A 19,272-nucleotide genomic window follows, 5' to 3' on the forward strand; every position below is an offset into this window, starting at 1 on the left:
TCCTTTTTGAGTCTCTTCAAATGATGTGCAGATTATTCAAATTTCTTCCTAATTATTTTTAACTTACTGGCTTTTTTACCTTTGTTTTTCACAGGCTCATATAGAAACAGAAGTCCACTTAGGTATTTCATAGAAAAGATTTGCATCTTAACTGGGAATTTTAACACTCTCTGCAACCCATCTGTATTATCCACTGATACAGCAGACAATCCTGTTTGTACAATCCCAGAGCCTTCTGTGAACCATAGAGAATTGGACTCCGTAGCAAAGTCACTCATTATAAGTTTTGAACTTGAACAGGGACAGAATTCATCAAATGTTCAGGACACTTGTATGCAAAATTCTTGTTCTGAAGGAAAACAACTTGAAGAGGATGAAGTTCTAAACATCTGGGAGCAGAAAGAAGCTCCTAAATGGGAACATCTACTTTGGTCTCTACCTAAAAGCTTAGGGGAAGCTTCACCTAGTGGAATCCATTGGGTATAAATTATTGCTTAACTTATGGAATGCAGGTAATAAACACTGTAACGGTTATGTTGGCTATTCTGTTGGCATCTGGAAAAAATGGAACAATAAGTCTTTGGGCTAGTTCACATGCTCACCCAGCCAAGATTGCCCTTCTGTGGTGAATGGAATAAGTGCAGGTCTTCCTCTTTTACTTGCATATTTAAGGCATTGTGTGAATCCATTCATGAAGTCTCAGTTCACTAAATTTTTATCTCTTAGGGTGCAAGTAAAAGTTTGCAAATCATCCCATGAGAAGGGTGCCTGGATCCCAAAATATCTTATATGTACTGTTCAGAGGAGTGGTCTTGCCTGCTCCCTCTATCATGGAACGACAGTTCTTGGCTGGGTGATGTAGTCACTGGTCCCTAAAGAAGCTGCAAATTCACACCAAAAGGAGGTCCAGTCCAAGATGCATATTTTAAGCTGTGGGGCAAGTCGGAAAATTCAGTCGTTAAAATTTAATTCATTCTGCGTGCATGTAATAGCTTCATTTTAAAACCATGCTCCAACATCGAAGGAGTTGCATTAACCTTGCTGGTCATATTTCTTAGCTCTTGGGGTCTATAAATGTTTAATGTTTAGTAGGCAGTTGCAGTACCTAGGCCAAATATATTTAAAGTGAAATTCTTGCAAAATGGGGACATAGTTACTTGGGTAGTGATGTGTCATTTTAAACGAATAATTTTTAAAACCCTGTTTTGCAGCCATTCTTTGGGCACAGTTCAAGTTGTAGAATAAGAGGCTTAGAAGAGGTCTTTTGCTGCCACTGAACCCTTAGGATGGTTAATCTCCAAAGAGACTCATGTCTGCACTTATGCAAATGGCTTGTGTGTACCACAAGGGTGTCTAAACATGTGAGCCAATTTCCCTTTCAGCAGTAACTGCTCATTGCTAGTGAGAAGCCACTTCAAAGGACCCCAACCTTTAGGTATGGTTTTCTAGGGCACAGAGGAAAGGAAATGGCAAGACTGCCCTTTGGATTCCATTTGATTACATGGAATAACAGGGTATGAGGTAAAGTGATTTAAAAAGTAACAGCTTCTTCTCAGTTTGGTGACAATGATTTTTAAAACAAACAAGTAAAAGGGATGTAGCTTCTGAGTATGGTAAGTTCCCTCAGCCTTAATTTTAAAGAACAAGCTTTTCATTATTTTGTAATTTATATGCAGTACTTGTTTTGGTGTTTTTTTTTTAAGAATAACATATTTAATTCTTTTTAGCAGAACTTTTCCAGTATAATTATGGTTTGCCAACAGAGTTGTTCGGACACCTGAAAGTCAACTTTACTTTTAATGGTGCACCACACAGTACAACAGAACTCGTTCATCATTCGTTAAAAGGCTTTAAAATGATCGTTGACCAGATACAAACTATTTGAGTTGTTGAGAATTTTAAAAATCCCTTAAAACAAAAACACAGTGCTGGCTTTCACATTTTTATAGTACCTGTTTTGATTGATGCTTGTGAATGTAACTCCTCCTAATCATGTATTGTCTATACACATCTATTTACATACTCAAATTTGTATATAAGGTGCTTACAAAGATCAGAATTGAACTGTAAAGATTTGCAAATAGAGCATAAGGTACATATAAACATTATTGGTTCTTTTTTAAAAACAAGTATCTGCCTTGAGCCATATATATGGAGTTTTAAATGCTGTACAAAAGTGATATTAAACTATTCTATTCAAGTGTATATGTTTTTAGAGTATTTTAAAAAACCTATATATTCATATATTGGAGCTCACCTGCTCTCTCTGTGTGTGGAGGGTAACAGGTTGACAATTCCCTGCTTCCTGTGTCCTGCTCCTCATGCCTCATAGGGTTGCTTTTCAAGGTGCCACAGGGCAGGACTCTTCCTACCCCCCTCAGAATAGAGAAGCTAAAAAGCCCTTGGGAAGTACACTACATATAGTTCTTTGGAATCCAGCCACTAACTATTTATAATATAGTGTTTTTGCATGTACTCGCACGCCAAGCAGAGTTAATTAAATTGCTACGTTTTAGGTTTCAGAAGATTTGTACCCTGCTTTCTTGAACATTCAGCACTTACATTTTTTTAAGCCAGTAGATAACATTGCATTGGCAGAAGACAAGCAAAACTCTTAATGCAGGTGCCTTGTAAAAGAAACATGAAATACAAAAAGCCACATTACACAAAGTCAAATGATTGGTTCTTTCTGCCTGCTGCCATCTAGCAGCTTTTGTCTAGCCTTGTAAACAAAGGCCCTTCTTACTTCTGCTATGTGTGAAATTGATGCCTGAGCTGTAACTCCTTCCCTTTAATATGAATTTGTCTGATAGTACAGCCGTTTTTAACATCAGTGCCAAACGGGGTGCTTTGCAGACTCTCCTGTTCGTTTATTCTTCCTACATATATGACATCGGCCTTGCCTTTTCTCTTCTTTCCTCTTGAACTAACACTGACCTTTCCTGTCAATGTATCTGAGTCAATTTCCATGCCGACACCGGCTAATTTTGCTGAAAACATTCCCAATCTATCACTCTTGTTCCTTTTCCCTCGGTGAGTAAGCAAGCTATGTTCATTGTTACACTCAAACTTGAAAGGATTATGGAAATAGTTGCTCCATAATAGGTTAGGAGGATGCAAAGAAGAGTTCTTATCCTCAGATCTGTGTTGTATCTTGATGGGCCAGTTTTCACAGACACATCCTGTTAGGCTCTTAACAGAGTATTTCTGCCAGCTGAGACAGAATTAGATTTGGCTCTCTCAAAATTACACCCCACCAAAAAAAAGTTGTATTTTGCTTCTCATGCCAATTCTCCTATACCCTGGAACCTGTCAGGTGACTACTCAAATGTGACTCTCTGGATATCTGGCTTAGAGCAGTGTTTCCCAAACTTGGGTCTCCAGCTGTTGTTGGACTACAACTCCCATCATGCCTAGCTAGCAGAAACAGGTCAGGGATGAGGGATTGTAGTCCAAAAGCAGCTGGAGACCCCGGTTCGGGAAATACTGGCTTAAGAGTGTACCACTGAGTCTGTTTTGAACTTTGTACCTGATCTTTACTCTTGATTCTAAAACATTTTTTAAGAGAAGAAATGGTTTCCAGATACTTATGTTCTGTGTGGTTAGTTAGTGCCTCATAACCCAGCAATTTAAAATGCGTCAGTAAGTGTCTTGAATAATTTTCTTCCATTTCCACTATTTTGAATCACCTCATTCTATAGCATTGTTAAGAATATCGTATTAGGAGTCCTCTGGAAACTATATTGCTCTATAACTCATAATTTGCATATAGGTTTCTTAAAAAAAAAGCATTAAGAGTGAGAACATATTCTTGCTTTCTCCAAAGAACGCTAAATACAATATGCATAGCTGATGTACAGCTTCTGTCTTCACTTGGTTCAATAATGGCACCCGCAGGTTAGAGAGAGAATCACAGTTATTTCACTCTCCTTAAAACAGTTGTGCCACAAGCACATGGCTATATACTGTACTATTCACTTTCTAATCTACTTATGAATACAATGTTCAGACATTTTTCTGGGCAGAAGCAAATATTTCTGTTAAGTTGGCTATTTATATTTTAGTGTTTAAAGCCCCTACAAAAAGAAAGGAAACCTTGCAGACATTTACATTGTAAATAATCATTCAAAATACAGGCTTTTCAACTTCTGCACAATAGTACAGTAACTGGAACGCTAAGAGCCGAATTTTAACTGCGTATCTCTGTCCAGGTTTTGCACAGTGCATGTGTATGTCTGTGATATGTATGCAAATATGTCACACAAACATGCTGCCAGAGTTGCTGAACTACATTTGGTTCTGTCAAAGGCTTTCTTGCTCACAAAGACAGGCTGTTGTGCACACATTGTGCTTATGGGCCCCTCACCATCTGTTGTGCATGCGATTTGTAGCCAATGATTGTGTGAATTGACCCAAGGTCTTAACCACCCAGACCTTTCTGACTGAAAAAAATCAGTCATGCTCAGTTTATTCATTAAAATATAAGGCTCTGAGAATTCCAAATTGGCACAAATTTCTGTGCGTTTAGTTCTCTGTCTTTCTCTAAGAGAAAAAGTTTTGTAACAGAGCCCAATATAAATGTTGGGAGCAATAGTAATTCTTCTGTTTCCAACTCTGCTCTCTTCTTGGGCGACTTCTTGGATAGCAGTATATTTTGCTTGATTCTCTGCAGCGTGAACAGCTGGGGGCTGTTTCTTGCTGCCTCCCCAAAAATCTGAGCACCTGATGAACCAACTATTTGGGAACTTGCTCAGATTTGTTATAATGGAGGTTTGGGTTGAATTTTGATTTGCTTTAAAAACCTTAAACCTTGGGTCTGATTTTGCTTCAGGTTCAGTGGGCCCACTTTGTTAACATTCACTTTTATTTGTGGATCATAAAAGAAGAAAAGCATTTTTTATCAGCTGCAGGAAATAGAGCAAAGCCTTAAAACAGTCATGACAGAAAATTAGCAAAAGCAACCCTTCTTTTTACAGTAATATTATTACTCAGTGCTTACAAGCCTGAGGGTGGCTAGTTGGTTATGTTTCTTTTTAAAAATGCTGAAGTGCAGCTGGTATTCCTTAAAAAATTAACTTTGCAGCCACAGAAGTTCAATCCTGGAAAAAATTACTGGGAAATGCAAGGATAGTGATGTCATGTATTTGTTTTAATGCTTATACATTCAAGGGGAAAGCATTCATCTGCTTTTATTTCAAGTCATTTTGAAGTAAAATCCATTTCCTTTTTGGCAAGCCTAGCACGAGCATTTTTAAATTTAAAAACTGGTACTTGTAATTAATGTAGAACCACTTGATGGTTATGTTTCTTAACAATAATTGCACAGTATTGACTATAGCTTACAGCTTCATCCACCAACAAGAGTATCTTCTGCATAAGCCAAAAAGGGTCCCAAATCCAGCAATGATGGGCAATTTTATGGGTTTTACAGGACATAGGTATTTTAATTGCCTAGCACTTGAGCCTCTCTGCTCTTAAATTGGGCTTCTGAGCATGGCTTGTGCATTGTGGTAGAAGGCCAAACATTGTCCATTACTTCTTTCTGCTAGTGGTTGATAAAACAGCTCAGCTGCAGATCTGCAAACTGCTTGCGGTGTCTGTACAATAGTTATCAAAATCAGCTGCACAGTATCACGATTGCAGGAGCCAGAAATGGGGCCCAAATATTAAATAAAAATAGATTGGCGTAAAAATATACATAGTCAATTTGAATTTGTATATTGAAGACAATGGATAAGTAATTTGCTTATCTTAGAATGTCACTTTGCTTTCAATAATTTAGAGATGGGTTCAACAAGCACAAAAAAATTCTAATTGGATTTCATGGAGCACACAAAAACATCTCGGGGGGGGGGGGAGTGGAGAGCAGTCCAACATGATGATGTGGGTTTATAAAGTAAGTTGGGGTTTTTTGGTGGGTGGGGTGGGGGTGGAAATGCAAGTAGAATTTTTAGTATTCTGCCTTATTTCAGCAGCATGCAGTTTCCTTATCCTCCACTAGATGGAAGTGTTTCACAATGGTATTACAATCTGTAGGACTTATAAGGACTGTTGAATACCATCCAAGGTGTGAAAATTACCAGTTCTCATCCTTTTCCCCAACATATTCCAGAGGAGTTTCTGAATAAAAATTAAACCCCAAATATAACCCCCCCAAATTACATATTCAGCAGAAATAGCCCTTTCCTGAGATATAGATAATTACATGGATGCACATTATACTAGGTAATGCTATTTCCCCATATGTCCCAGAATCATCTACTCTGATGCAGATATATACAGATGAGAAAATGTTTGTATTTCTCCTGTTTAGGGTACTATCTCCACTGAAATAAGTGGCAGTTGTGCAAAATAACTATGGTGCTCTTGCAGAGTTCCCATACTTTTTGATAGGCTTTGAACACAAGAACTTTTCTCTCAGTGGACGGTGCTCTTTTTAATTTGTACAGAAATGCTTTAGTATATAGGACCAATGTCCTCATTCCAGTGGTAGCCTCTTCAGGCCTACTTAGGTTTTACCAGCTCTAACCTGTAGTAAATAAAAATGTGTTGTTTAAAAACTACAGTCCGACAGAGCTGTTTTAAATAGGATCGTCATTTAAAACCAAAGCCATGCAGTTCCTGAGCCACCAAAGTTAGGAGTTACTCAGATCCATCTCCAACACTAAGTAAAGCACAAGGCTCTACATACACACACACACTTAGTTTTTCTTACCATGGCTTTACAACACTTTGCTTAGTCCGAATAAAAGTATTGCCTCAATGTAGCTTTCTTCCCAATGGAGAATAAGCACTACCTATGATTTTTGCCTAATTGAGAGATCATGCTAAATGTGTGGGTTAGTCATGATCGTATCTGTTGAGAATTAGAAAAACAGCAAGGGGGGATTTTTCTATCAGGAAATGGAGCATTTGCACCTAATACTTCATCTGTTTAATTAAAGCAGCATTGAACCCCATAACCATCTGACCAATGAAATTTACATCGAAATTGTGTTATTAATCTTGGTGTTTCGAAATGTCTCAACACAAATATATCTACATTCTCTTAACGTGGACTAGCTCTGAAAGCAAAATACATTTCTGGCCTTAGTGAGTGAGCAACTTGCATTAATCCACAAATAAGGATATGTCACACCCTAAATCAAAGATGCCATCCAGCCTGTTAACTTAAGAAAATCAAACTACATAGGACCATCTATCGAAGGGCCAAATGACCTGTTACCACCTGTTAATGTGTATAAGAAAAATCTAAAAGATGCAGATGTTTCTACGGAGGAGCAACTCCAGAAGTGGGGCAACTGTTGGCAGCATCTGGAGCTGCCTTCATCAGAGGCCACCCTATTGATACTTCTTTCATCGTGGTGTACTGCGTTGATAACTACTGCTCACAAAAGTTTTGGATTTAACAGGTCAATGATTTGTACAGAATTTATTACTGGAGTGCGGAGGATGTTTCTCCCCATTTTGATTAATCTTTCCAAATTGCAAACTGACTTGTGTCCTAGAGAACGTCCTTCTGAGCACTAATTTTCCATGCCAAAATAGCTGAAGACAGCATGTCCTCTTTTGTAGGTGAGCCACAATTTTGGCTGACAAGTCTCATGACAAAATGTTCCCTGAAGTTTAATATTGATGCAACTGTAAGCTTACTTGTCCAGTTGGGAGTATCATAAGAACCAATATGTCTGCCAATGATCTGGGGAGACATAAGCCTAAAGTGTACAGCTAGGGGAGCACTCTCGCTCACAATAAGGTAATTTGCGCAGTTGTCGGGTGTGGATGGGGGTGAAGTTCATATCTTGTTGCAATGCAAATGCTAATGAGCATCCCTGAGCATTATAATAGGGTGTGAGCATGTCATTTATACAACTGTACCTGTCTTGGAGCTAGCAAATGGTATCATGGCCCATTAGCACTTGTGGAGGTAGGTCAAAAACTGGTTTGAGGACCTGCTTTTATGTTAACAAAATGGTGCTAATGACTGTATCTCTAAATGCCTGGCTACACACACACACACACACACACACACACACACACACACACACCATTGTAGTGTGTGTTCATTCTTTCAAGCAGCCCTAACGACACATCCAGTTTCTTTGTCTTGGAATACTTGCTCTCAAACAATATGAGCATGACTTTCCCATAAGGTCATAATATAATGTGCTGATTGTAGGAATCTGGCAACAGGCACATGGTTTGTTCTGACTTTAGGTTGGCTAAAATCCCCATAAAACTACTGACAGATGTAGGAAGAGCACTGTTTCTTTCCCTTGGTTCTGCTGGTTGGGTTTCCCCTTAAGACAGCCAACCCACTTCATTATTATGTGAAATAAAGGTAAAGGGACCCCTGACCGTTAGGTCCAGTCATGGACAACTCTGGGGTTGCGGTGCTCATCTCGCTTTACTGACCGAGGGAGCTGGTGTACAGCTTCCGGGTCATGTGGCCAGCATGACTAAGCTGCTTCTGGCGAACCAGAGCAGCACACGGAAACACTGTTTACCTTCCCGCCGGAGCAGTACCTATTTATATACTTGTACTGCGTGCTTTTGAACTGCTAGGTTGGCAGGAGCAGGGACCGAATAATGGGAGCTCACCCCGTCATGGGGATTTGAACCACCAACCTTCCGATCGGCAAGCCCTAGGCTCTGTGGTTTAACCCACAGCGCCACCTGCGTCCCTATTATATGAAATACTAGGCTTTTATTTAATGCTTATAGCAATGGGTCAGCAAGGATGAAACTTCATGCAGAGGGGTATGATACATGTGGAGCAGCAATAGAAGACAGCTGTAGTGTGTCAGAAGCTTTATGCTATGGATGAGGAAACTCTTGTCCATCAGATGTTGTTGGACTCCAACTCCCATCAGCCCCAGCCAGCATGGCCAGCAGTCAAGAGTTGATGGGAGCTGTAGTCAACATCTGGAAGTTGATAGGTTCCCTATAAAATCACAGAACTGTAGAATTGGGAGGGACCCTAAAGGCCATCTAGTCCAACACCCTGCACTGGAGGAATCTCAACTAAAGCTTCCATAAAAGATGGCTGTCCAACCTCTTTTTAAAAACCTCCAAGGAAGGACAGTCCACCACCTTCCGAGGGAATCTGTTCCATAGCTCTTGCCATCAGAAAGTTCTTCCTGATGTTTAGTCAGAATCTCTCTTCTTGTGAATTGAATCCATGGGTTCTGGTCGTAGCCTCCAGAGCAGGAGAAAACAAGCTTGCTCCATTTTCCATGTGACAACCCTAGATATCTGAAGATGGCAATCATATCTCCTCTTAGTCTGCCCTTAATCTACTCTTATCCTATCCATGCTTTACATTGTAAATAAAGGCAGTTCGATGACAAATGCCACATTCCACCAATGTTTTGCTTAGACAGTGGCACAGCCAGTGTAATTGCTTAGCCATGGAACTTCATCTTTCCCCTAAGAATTATCAATGAGGTGGGAAAGACCTACATATTTGTCTTCGCTCCTGCAATGGCAATACAGTCTACAGGCATATTTATTTATTTATTTTTAATTTCTATACCACTTAATATTTTTAATAAAAACCTCAAAGCGGTGTACAGCATTAAATCAATAAAACAGTAGCTGGGCAATGTTCCTCCGGCTTCATGAGGAGCCTCTTTAGTATAGGAGAGATGTGGCTATTTTGTGTGTAAGGAGCTGTAAGATGTTGAAATTTGGTAAAGATTTTGGTAAAAATATCCAACTATCAGCATGGGAAAGATTATGGAATAAAGAATGGAAATTTACGGCCTGTTATACACTAAAGGAAAATCTTTTGAAGATGTTTTACAGGTGGTATATAACTCCCAGCAAACTATCCAAAATGTATAAAATGAGATCTAATATGTGCTGGAGGTGTAAACAGGCAGAAGGGACACTTTCATATGTGGTGGGGTTGCAAAAAAATTAAGAATTTTTGGGATATTATATATGAGGAATTGAAAAAACGTTTAAGCAAACTTTCATAAAGAAGCCAGAAGCCTTCCTCTTAGGTATTTTAGATTCAGATATTTCAAATGGAAAAAAGAGAATATTCTTATATGCTACAACAACAGCAAGAATATTGCCAGAAATTAGAAAGGAGAATTAGTACCAACAAAAGAGGAACAGCAGGAAAAATTATTTGAATATCTCAAACTGGCAAAAATGACAGAGACAATTAGGAGACAGCCAGACCAAAAGTTCAAAAAGGAGTGGGAAATTTATAAAGAATATTTTAAAAAAACAGTGCCCTCAAGTTAAAACACGCTTTGATTAATTTTTGCAAACCACAATATGGATTATAAATATAGTACTCAGATAACAAAAGAAATGGCAAAATGATTAAAGAAGCAGTTTATTAAACAGATAAGACAGGCCCGCTTTGAGGAAGACGGAAGTCTATTGGGGAAGATAAGGATGGAGATTAAAAACATGGTGGCATAAGTTCTTTTGCAAGAACGTATGGATTTATGGATGGATGGATTTTTTTTTGTTTTTTATAATTTTTGTTAATTTATTGTGTGTGTTAAATAAGAAAACTAATAAAAAGCATATTTGGGTGGATTTCACATAATCTCTAAAAAGGGGAGAGGATCTTGATCTCTTGATGGACTTTGAAGAGAGGTTGGGCATTTGCAATTTAATGTGGGAGTAAACTAAAGTTAGGAATAAGATTTTAGTCTGTGGGTAATTTATTCAAGTTTAAATGTAACTCTTAGGTGTTTCCATATGGTTGATGCACCTACTCTAACTACAACAGGTGGAAAGCAATTTTTAATAAGAATCAGGAGAAGTCTATGTTTCACAATAACAAATGTTTATAGGTAAATAATTAAAGTCTGTTACCATTTCTGTTCTTTCAAGTCTTTTAACTGAAGACATAGCACCCCCACCGATCAGTCCCCTTTTGATTTCCTTTTCCACTCACTCTTATAGCAATATAGGAATCTCAGAGGGGCAATACTGTAGTCTTTTATAATACCTTTTCTGATACAGCACTAAAGTATAAGATGAATAGCTAAATCCAGATAAAGTTGGGAGGGATCTCTGGTAAAAAAGTGGAAAGATATACATGTGCACACACAACCTGATAAAGTTGAAGGAGGTGGGTTAGAAAATTGCCAGTGCAAAATGGGTCACATAAAGATCTTCAAGTGACCACTACTAGCATTGAATTCCACGGCCCACTGATCCAACTGTACTTGTGAACAACTAGTAATGTGCAAAAACTGCCTGCTTTAGAAGTGATGCACACCACAATTTGCACTGAAGTATGCATCAGTCCGAGGTATGTGGATGGCTCTGTGGGTTAAACCACAGAGCCTAGGACTTGCCAATCCGAAGGTTGGGGGTTCGAATCCCCGCGACGGGGTGAGCTCCTATTGTTCGGTCCCTGCTCCTGCCAATCTAGCAGTTCAAAAGCACATCAAAGTGCAAGTAGATAAATAGGTACCGCTCTGGCGGGAAGGTAAACGGCGTTTCCGTGCACTGCTCTGGTTCGCCAGAAGCAGCTTAGTCATGCTGGCCACATGACCTGGAAGCTGTACGCCGGCTCCCTCGGCCAATAAAGCGAGATGAGCGCCACAACCCCAGAGTCAGCAACGACTGGACTTAATGGCCCTTTACCTTTACCTTTATACATCAGTCCATTTCAATATGGACACAGTGAGTATCAAGCAAATGAGGATGTTCTTAACCAAAAATTATTATCCCACCCCCACCCATCTCCGAAATATTGAAAGTTGATTGGAAAGAGAGGGTGATGATGTCCAGTGCATTTTTACTTCTTCTTTGAACAACAGATTGTGCCATGCCATGTAATCTGCTTGAGAGGCTCCCTCGGTTTCAAAAGATGTTTGCCAAGTGATAGAATCCAGAAGAGAGCTGCTGTTCAGAAAATAGAAGACAAAAGCTGCTTTGGAAAGATGGAAATAGTTGTACTTGGGATCCCAACCACAGTGCCGGACTGATGTAAGTGAAAAAGCCAAAAATAGAGGCTTTTGCCCCACAGAGCTTGTGGTTTAGATATGAACTTTGCACACACTAGCAGTCCTAAAATTCACCAAGACACAGGTGGGGCTTCTATGGATTTTATGTGGAATGTAATACCAGTGTAAGTGATACAAATGTGACTGACCTATGACTGAGCAGTGTGTTGGAGTCCTTATTCATTCTTCTAAATGTCAGCTGAGTTGGTGGCATGGAAGCAAGAATCTAGTGCATAAATTACCTAATAAAGCATGTTACAAAGCACTAAAAGCAGCATGAATTTGCAATACTATCTTTACAAAGTGCTTGAAGAACAATTCTGAGGAATGAGTAATGTCCCATAATTGTCACTACATGAATCCAACTCTTGAGAAAGGATAATGCTGTCCAAATGCGTTTGTTCTTCCCCAGCCACTTACCTAAAAAAAAGCTACAAATATAAATGTGCAAGTAAGGAATGACGACTGGGCTAATAAACAGGCAGTTAAGTGGATAATTATTCTGAAATTATGTTTTAGGCTAGATATTTAATTATGTAATTAAAAACAACAACACTGAATAGCATTCGGAAGAAAGACTATATATTTAAAAGTTATGGGACCTCTGTTCTTGTAACTTACTGTTCACTTGCAAATATTATTTTTGGCTGCTTGTTAAGTATGTAGTGTAATTAATCTACACAGTACAGTAGAGGATGGGGAATCTTTTTTTGGCTGCATTCCCTATTTGATAGTCCTCCAAGCATGGGGCATGCCACCATTGGGTGTGGCCATTGTGTGCATGACCACACACACATAGACATGCATGCAAATACACCCCAAGTACTCTCACGTGGACCACAAACCATGCAGGAGGCAAGGGGACATCACATGCACATTAACCTATACAAAACACACTAGACATGGGTGTACATACATATATGCATATGTATGAATACAGATATATTCTCTCTCTCTTATCTCTCTCTCACACACACTCGCACACACACACACACACACACTCAAGACATACACCGGATCAGTTTGGCAGCAGAGGAAAGCAGGAGATCACCAGAGCAAATTACACCTCCCCTCCTCAAAGTGGTGTAATGGTTAAGAGCGGTAGACCCGTAATCTGGGGAACCGGGTTCGCGTCTCCGCTCCTCCACATGCAGCTGCTGTGTGACCTAGGGCTAGTCACACTTCTTTGAAGTCTCTCAGCCCCACTCACCTCACAGAGTGTTTGTTGTGGGGGAGGAAGGGAAAGGAGAATGTTAGCCGCTTTGAGACTCCTTAGGGTAGTGATAAAGCGGGATATCAAATCCAAACTCTAACAGAGAACATCTAATAGAGAAATCAGGTTCTGGGGCTCAAACCCGTTAACCCCGAGCCGCAAAAGGGGAGATGTAGGAGCACAGCTTCTAATCATGTCTAAAAGTGGATGATGCACCTCTGCTGTTCTCTAAGCTTCCTGGAAGTGTCCTGAGAAACACTGCCAAGAAGGATGGAAGTCGATGAGTGCTTGTGCTGATACTGTTTGAGCTACCCTCTGAGCTGCCCAGCACTGCTGCTGCGCTGCAAATGTTACAACTAATGCCAGGCAATGATACCCACCCCAGCTGGAATCTTTTTACTTGTAATGTTGCTGCTGATCTCATAAAACAACAATAACCTGTGATAAGGCTGATGGACAACTCTGGAAGGTCTTGTGGGTTGGTTCCAGTCCACGGGCCATTAGTTCATCACTCCTGCATTGCAAGCAGCAGTACCTCTGACATACCACCTTGAACACATCTGAAAAAAGCTATTGTCTGCAGTCCATTATTCAGTATATTCAATTTCAGCTGGGCTGACATTGCTCCGTGTGTAATCGCCGGCATATTTTTGTGATATTATTTTCATAGCTTGATCCCAGAGTCTTAATTAATTTCCTTACATACCCCTAGGATATATTTTTAATGACTCTCTTCATTCTGGCTAGGGTAAAGGTTAGCTTGTAATTTAGTCACAGTAAACAGATGGGATTTGGGCTGCCTACAATGAAAAGTCTGTAGGAACACGTACAAGAAAGTTAGACAAGCGCCACTTGTGTGAAAATCAAACAAGATGTTTTGTAAAGAGGGACAAAAGGGTCCTGCAAGGTAGAAACTTGTGAATGTGTTTTAGAAACAAAACAAAACCCTAAGTATCGCATTGATACTTCTACTGCTAGTGGGCAACAGTTCCTCTGCCATTTCCTCAGATGAACAGTTTTTCAAGTGGATTACAAGGCTGAGCAGTCAGTTTTTTGAGAGTTGGAGGGTGGTTGACTTGGTGGGCCTGCTGAGATTGGAATTGATTAATGGGTGTTGTGATAAGCAGGGAAACAGATCAGTGGCAGCTTATCCTGCTTTCAGCTGTCACAGCTGTGCCTCTTCACTCTTCTTCTAACCCTATCATGCTCTCCGGCAGCCTTTAAAGTACCTCTTCCCTTCTGGATTCCCCCCCACCCCCTCAAATCATTTAATCAGATGCCAAGATACCCCAGAAACAGCTGGTTCTTTGGAAATTTGCTGCAGGCTTACATATTTGGTATGGGTAAGAATATTGCCAGTGGCAATTCCTCCCTGCGGAAACAGAGTGAACAGAGGGTGATAGGACCCAGAGGATTAAGTTCTATTGGAGTGGTTTCGTGAAAGGCAGAGGTCCAGAAGACAGGTGTTGATCATCTCTATTGGATCCGATATATAGTATAATATATGCATATCACTGGAAAAAAATGCTTAAGTGACTTGCAGCTGAACATGTGAACTGCCTACACTGAAAAAATGGGGAGAAATGTTGGGAATAGAAAATATAATGATTTTAAATGTAGCTAGATGTAATGTGAAAGTAAGTGGTGTTCAATCTGTGAGGCAGCGTCATAAGGTGAGTGTCAAAGGACAATAGCAAAGGTTATGGTGCAAAGGGAGAATGGCTCAATTCAGCATGATGCTTAATTTTGTTTATAACTGTCCTACGGATGTCAGTAGAGCCACTTGTAAGAACACAGCACTCTTACGTTTCTACTCACTAAGTACCCATTCTGTTGAGTTGGAAAGAACATAAATTCCTGCATTTCCTACTACCTTTTGATTTTGCGTGGGCATACTACTGTCCAATCATGACTACGCTGTATCCAACTATTCAGACCAGACCCAATGAAATTGATAGGTTTAAATTAGTTGTGCTCATTGATTTCCATGGGGGCTGGTAGGGCTTAGTTGAACACAATGCCTGGATTTCTTAATTACTTTCATTTAGCAACAATCACTTCTTTACCAGAGAAGACAACCAAACCAAACCAAACCAAACCAAACCAAACCAACAACTTCAAAATGAGCCAGGAAGTCCTTCTCCATTGTCTTAATCTAGAGAGGAAAAATTAAGATGATACACACACCATGGAAGACCCAAGACTTCTTGGATCATTCTGAAGCTGTTTTTAGGTCTTCCCTTGGGCTTATATGACTCTCCAATCACAGCTCTAACTTCAGCCATTGACTAAAACCCTGGGAGATCATGCTTGCAAAGAAATTTGAACAGCACCTGTGCATTTGGCCTCATAATTTTTGTTCTATATGTGCTAGAGACCTGGTATAGATGAATCTCTTGAACCCATCTGTAAGTGGCCCTGTATAGATGAAATAAGGCAATCCAAAGAACTGCTTAGGCTTATACAGCAGAATGTTTACGATTACTTTTCATTTTGCAATTTCAGACCTGTGTTTCCTACCCTAATGCCAAATCTCTTCAAGGAACAGGTGAGTTTTGAGCTTGTGAGGGATTTGGAAAGCTTGGTGGAAATTATAACTCCGCAGTATAAACATGAGTAATGAACCACCTCATTTTCAGAGTCATTTGCTCTGAAACTCAGTCATATGCGAGCATATGATGTATCGCAGTTCAATATTATGGTAAATAGCAAAGAGCTTGTAAAATACAAATTATGGTGAATTTGTATAATTACGCTGGATTAGTTTTTATTTATTTTTAAACGATTTAAAGTAAGCATGAATCTTCATCACTATCAGCATTTTTCTTAATGGGTGCTTCTTTAAAAAGTCAGGTTGGAATCCAAAGAGCATGCAACTAGTAAAGTTATCTTTGTCAAAAAGTGCCCCTCTCCCAAAAATACATAACAAACTGCTTTCGAAACTGATGGGACTGGGGTCTTTCAAAAGCGGACTGTTCTATTGCATGGTGGGAGATGGAGCGGGTGATGATTTATTCAAAGGGAAGAAACTAAAAAAAGCTCATGAATCAGGCCAAGCTTCTGGGCACAATAAATTGCTCTTTAGATTCCTGCCCATGAGTTATTCTAAGTTGAGGACATGATCCATCCATAGTTAACCCCTTTGATGTTCCATTGATATCAGTGGGAAAACTAGGCATATCCCTACATTTGTTCCTTCTAAATTAATGAAACTTGATTTCTAGAGCTTCATTTTGTCCACGTCGCACCTTAAGATTTTAATCAAATGACATAAACATCTCCCTCACACTCAACCTAATTCAGATTGCGTACAACCTGATGCCCAGTTGCTCACCACATATTTTTGCTGATGTATAAGGGGCAGTGTCAGAAAATATAAGTGAGTGTGTAAGTGTCTCTGTGTGTATGTATATATTTCAAGGAAGATTGCTTGTTGGCTTTTCCGTAGCGTATGCTAACACTTATATATGACAAACCCTACTTTGGTTATTTGTAGCTCAGCACGACACATTTGATGGAAAACTATTTCTGCATCAAACAAGCAAATAAATCTTAGGCTTTAAAGAAATATAAAAAAGAACACTGCTCTACAAAACATATCTAAGAACCTTTGTATTTCAAAATCAAGCTATTTATTTATTCAACGATACTACCATGTGTCAGCCATGTCTTGTAATGTCTTCTGTCATATAAAAGCAAACAAAGTCATATTACATTAATGACTTGTCTGAGATCATATGACTGACTGGCTATAATTCCATGCCCCTTTGCTATTATAAACATGACCCTGAATCTTAAACAGCATTTGAATAAAAACACCTACACTTTCGACATGGTTAAGAAAGTTCATGAAATTATTTACGATTTTGTTGTTTTGTGTGTGTGTGTGTGTGTGTGTGTGTGTGGGAAAATTATCTCATGCTTCCTATGAATGTTGTTGAAACAGGATAGAAATATATTCTTTTCTTTAACTGATGTGCAGCACAATGGTACACAGGTTTATGCTTGAATTTAGTATGCCTTACTTCCAAGTAACTGTGCCTAGGAGTGCAACCTTAGGGTCTGTGGGTTTTTAAAACAACACAAAATCCAGCAAACTCCTTTTTACTAGATTCAAAAGTACTATGAATGTACACACCCTATGAACAGTGGTTCCTCTTCCAAATAGCCTTCAATGTTCCGAAAAGAAAAATTGCCTCTCTCTGGTTCTTGGGGCCAAACTGCACAGACTCCTGTGTCACTTTCTTCTGCAGTGAGAAAAGCAACATTGCCACACCCTCCAACATTTATCTGATGAAAATAGGGATGTCCCATTCCACTATGATAATTTTACTATTTATACCCCACACATCTTACTGGGTTGCCCCAGCCACTCTGGGCAGCTTCCAACATATATAAAAACATAACAAAACATTAAACATTAAAAACTTCCCTATACAGGATTGCCTTCAGATGGTTCAAGGACTGGATAATTCCATACCCTCCAACATTTCTCCAGTAAAAATAGGGACATCCTAAGGAAAAGAGGGACATTCCAGGATCAAATCAGAAACTGGGACGGCTTTTATAAATCAGGGACGTCTCTAAAAAATAGGGACACTTGGCGGGTCGGCATTGCAAGGGGATGGGATAGAGTAGAGATGATTTTGAGAGGGACTATAGCAAGTATGGGTCAGTTAAAACACCACCCTTCCTCTACACCAGGCATCCCCAACCTTCAGCCCTCCAGATGTTTTGGACTACAATTCCCATCATCCCTGACCACTGGTCCTGTTAGCTAGGGATCATGGGAGTTGTAAGCCAAAACGTCTGGAGGGCTGCAGGCTGGGAATGCCTGCTCTACACTATAGTGTCTCCAGTCTCCAATGGCTGCTTCCTATTAGGAAGGAAGTGGGGACTCGGGAGAAAATTGCTTGGAATTCAGTGTAATGTGTAGTTCAATCCTAAGACATTCAACAAGTGTTTTTCCCCCCTAGCAAGCTTTCTCAGTCCTTCGCAAAGCTACATATATATCAACTTAAAGACATGGCCTATTTGAGGAGAACATAATAATGCCCGCATCCAGGTTAGCTAAAGTAATATTTTTGTTCAGAGTACCACAAGCTACCACAGCAAATATTATGTTTGTTCAAGTGAATAATAGATGTTGCAATTCCAGTATTTAGGTCCTTCGCTAGGAAAACTATTATTTTATAAGTTCTCACTCATGGAGATTTGTACTTGTTCCACCCCCCCACCACACCCGCTGTTACTGCCCCAAGAGAAAGCGTCCACTTTGGAATAATTTCCTTCAGTGCGAACAGCTTTTATTCTCTTCAACAAGTGTTTATAGGAAAGTGTTGATGCTTATTAATCTGTTTCTTGTCTTACAAGTGTGCTTGTGCATGATTTGTGGCAAAACTGGCATTTCTGATAGCTCTCAATGTATTCTGCATGGTTCTACAAGACGGTTACATTGAACAGATGTGTTTTGGAATTGTTGTTCTTTGTAATTACCCTCATTAAGTGAAAGCGTGTGTCAATCAACTTTATACTTTATACACACCAATCACTTGCAAGAGATTTACATTTTCATTTTCATCTACGCAGAATATGTGAAGCATATCCAAAGAGTTGAAGTATTTTATTAAATTTAATAATTTGGCAAGCATCTACAAATACTGGCAAACAATGATAGTCTCTTGTGATTGGGTTAAAGTAATTCAGAGAGGCATTTTCTTTTAATATGGGTTGCAAATTTTTGCCTGCAAGTACAAAGTGTGTGGAGTGACTCCTCTGGTTTGCTAAGAGTTGCTGGGAATTGTAACTCTGTAAAGGGCAAACTACAGTGCCCTGAATTCTTTGAAGGAAAATATAGGGCAGGATTCAACTAACAAGTCCCACCAGTGCAACAGATCTCCTCTCCCTGCATGCCCCCAGCCCCCACTTAAAAGTGGCTCTGGGGGGCCAGGAGAGGGAACGTCATTCCATCTGGCAAGCTGAAAAGCTTTTGCTGAAGGAATGGTTGCCAAAGCACTACACTGAATTCTTCTTATGGTGTGTATGCCGCCTAGAACACACCACTGCTGAATAGGG

The 19,272-nt window shown here is 39.7% G+C and overlaps 2 protein-coding genes across 5 annotated transcripts in view; one reads left to right on the plus strand and one right to left on the minus strand.

Moving 5' to 3' along the window:
- KIF14 (kinesin family member 14) overlaps positions 1–2,200 on the plus strand; it is a 33,491-nt gene extending 31,291 nt beyond the window's left edge. For all 4 annotated transcript variants that reach the window (XM_083745301.1, XM_083745304.1, XM_083745303.1 and 1 more), the window contains exon 30: positions 95–2,200. In XM_083745301.1, coding sequence (XP_083601427.1) covers positions 95–486 — 392 coding nt within the window. In that variant the 3' untranslated portion in view covers positions 487–2,200. The remainder of the gene's footprint in view (positions 1–94) is intronic.
- The window catches only part of CAMSAP2 (calmodulin regulated spectrin associated protein family member 2), a 184,858-nt gene that overhangs the window by 145,894 nt on the left and 19,692 nt on the right, over positions 1–19,272 (minus strand). The window lies entirely within an intron of this gene.

The sequence above is a fragment of the Podarcis gaigeae genome (genome assembly GCF_964106915.1).
Source record: "Podarcis gaigeae genome assembly, chromosome: 6".
Lineage (NCBI taxonomy): Eukaryota > Metazoa > Chordata > Lepidosauria > Squamata > Lacertidae > Podarcis > Podarcis gaigeae.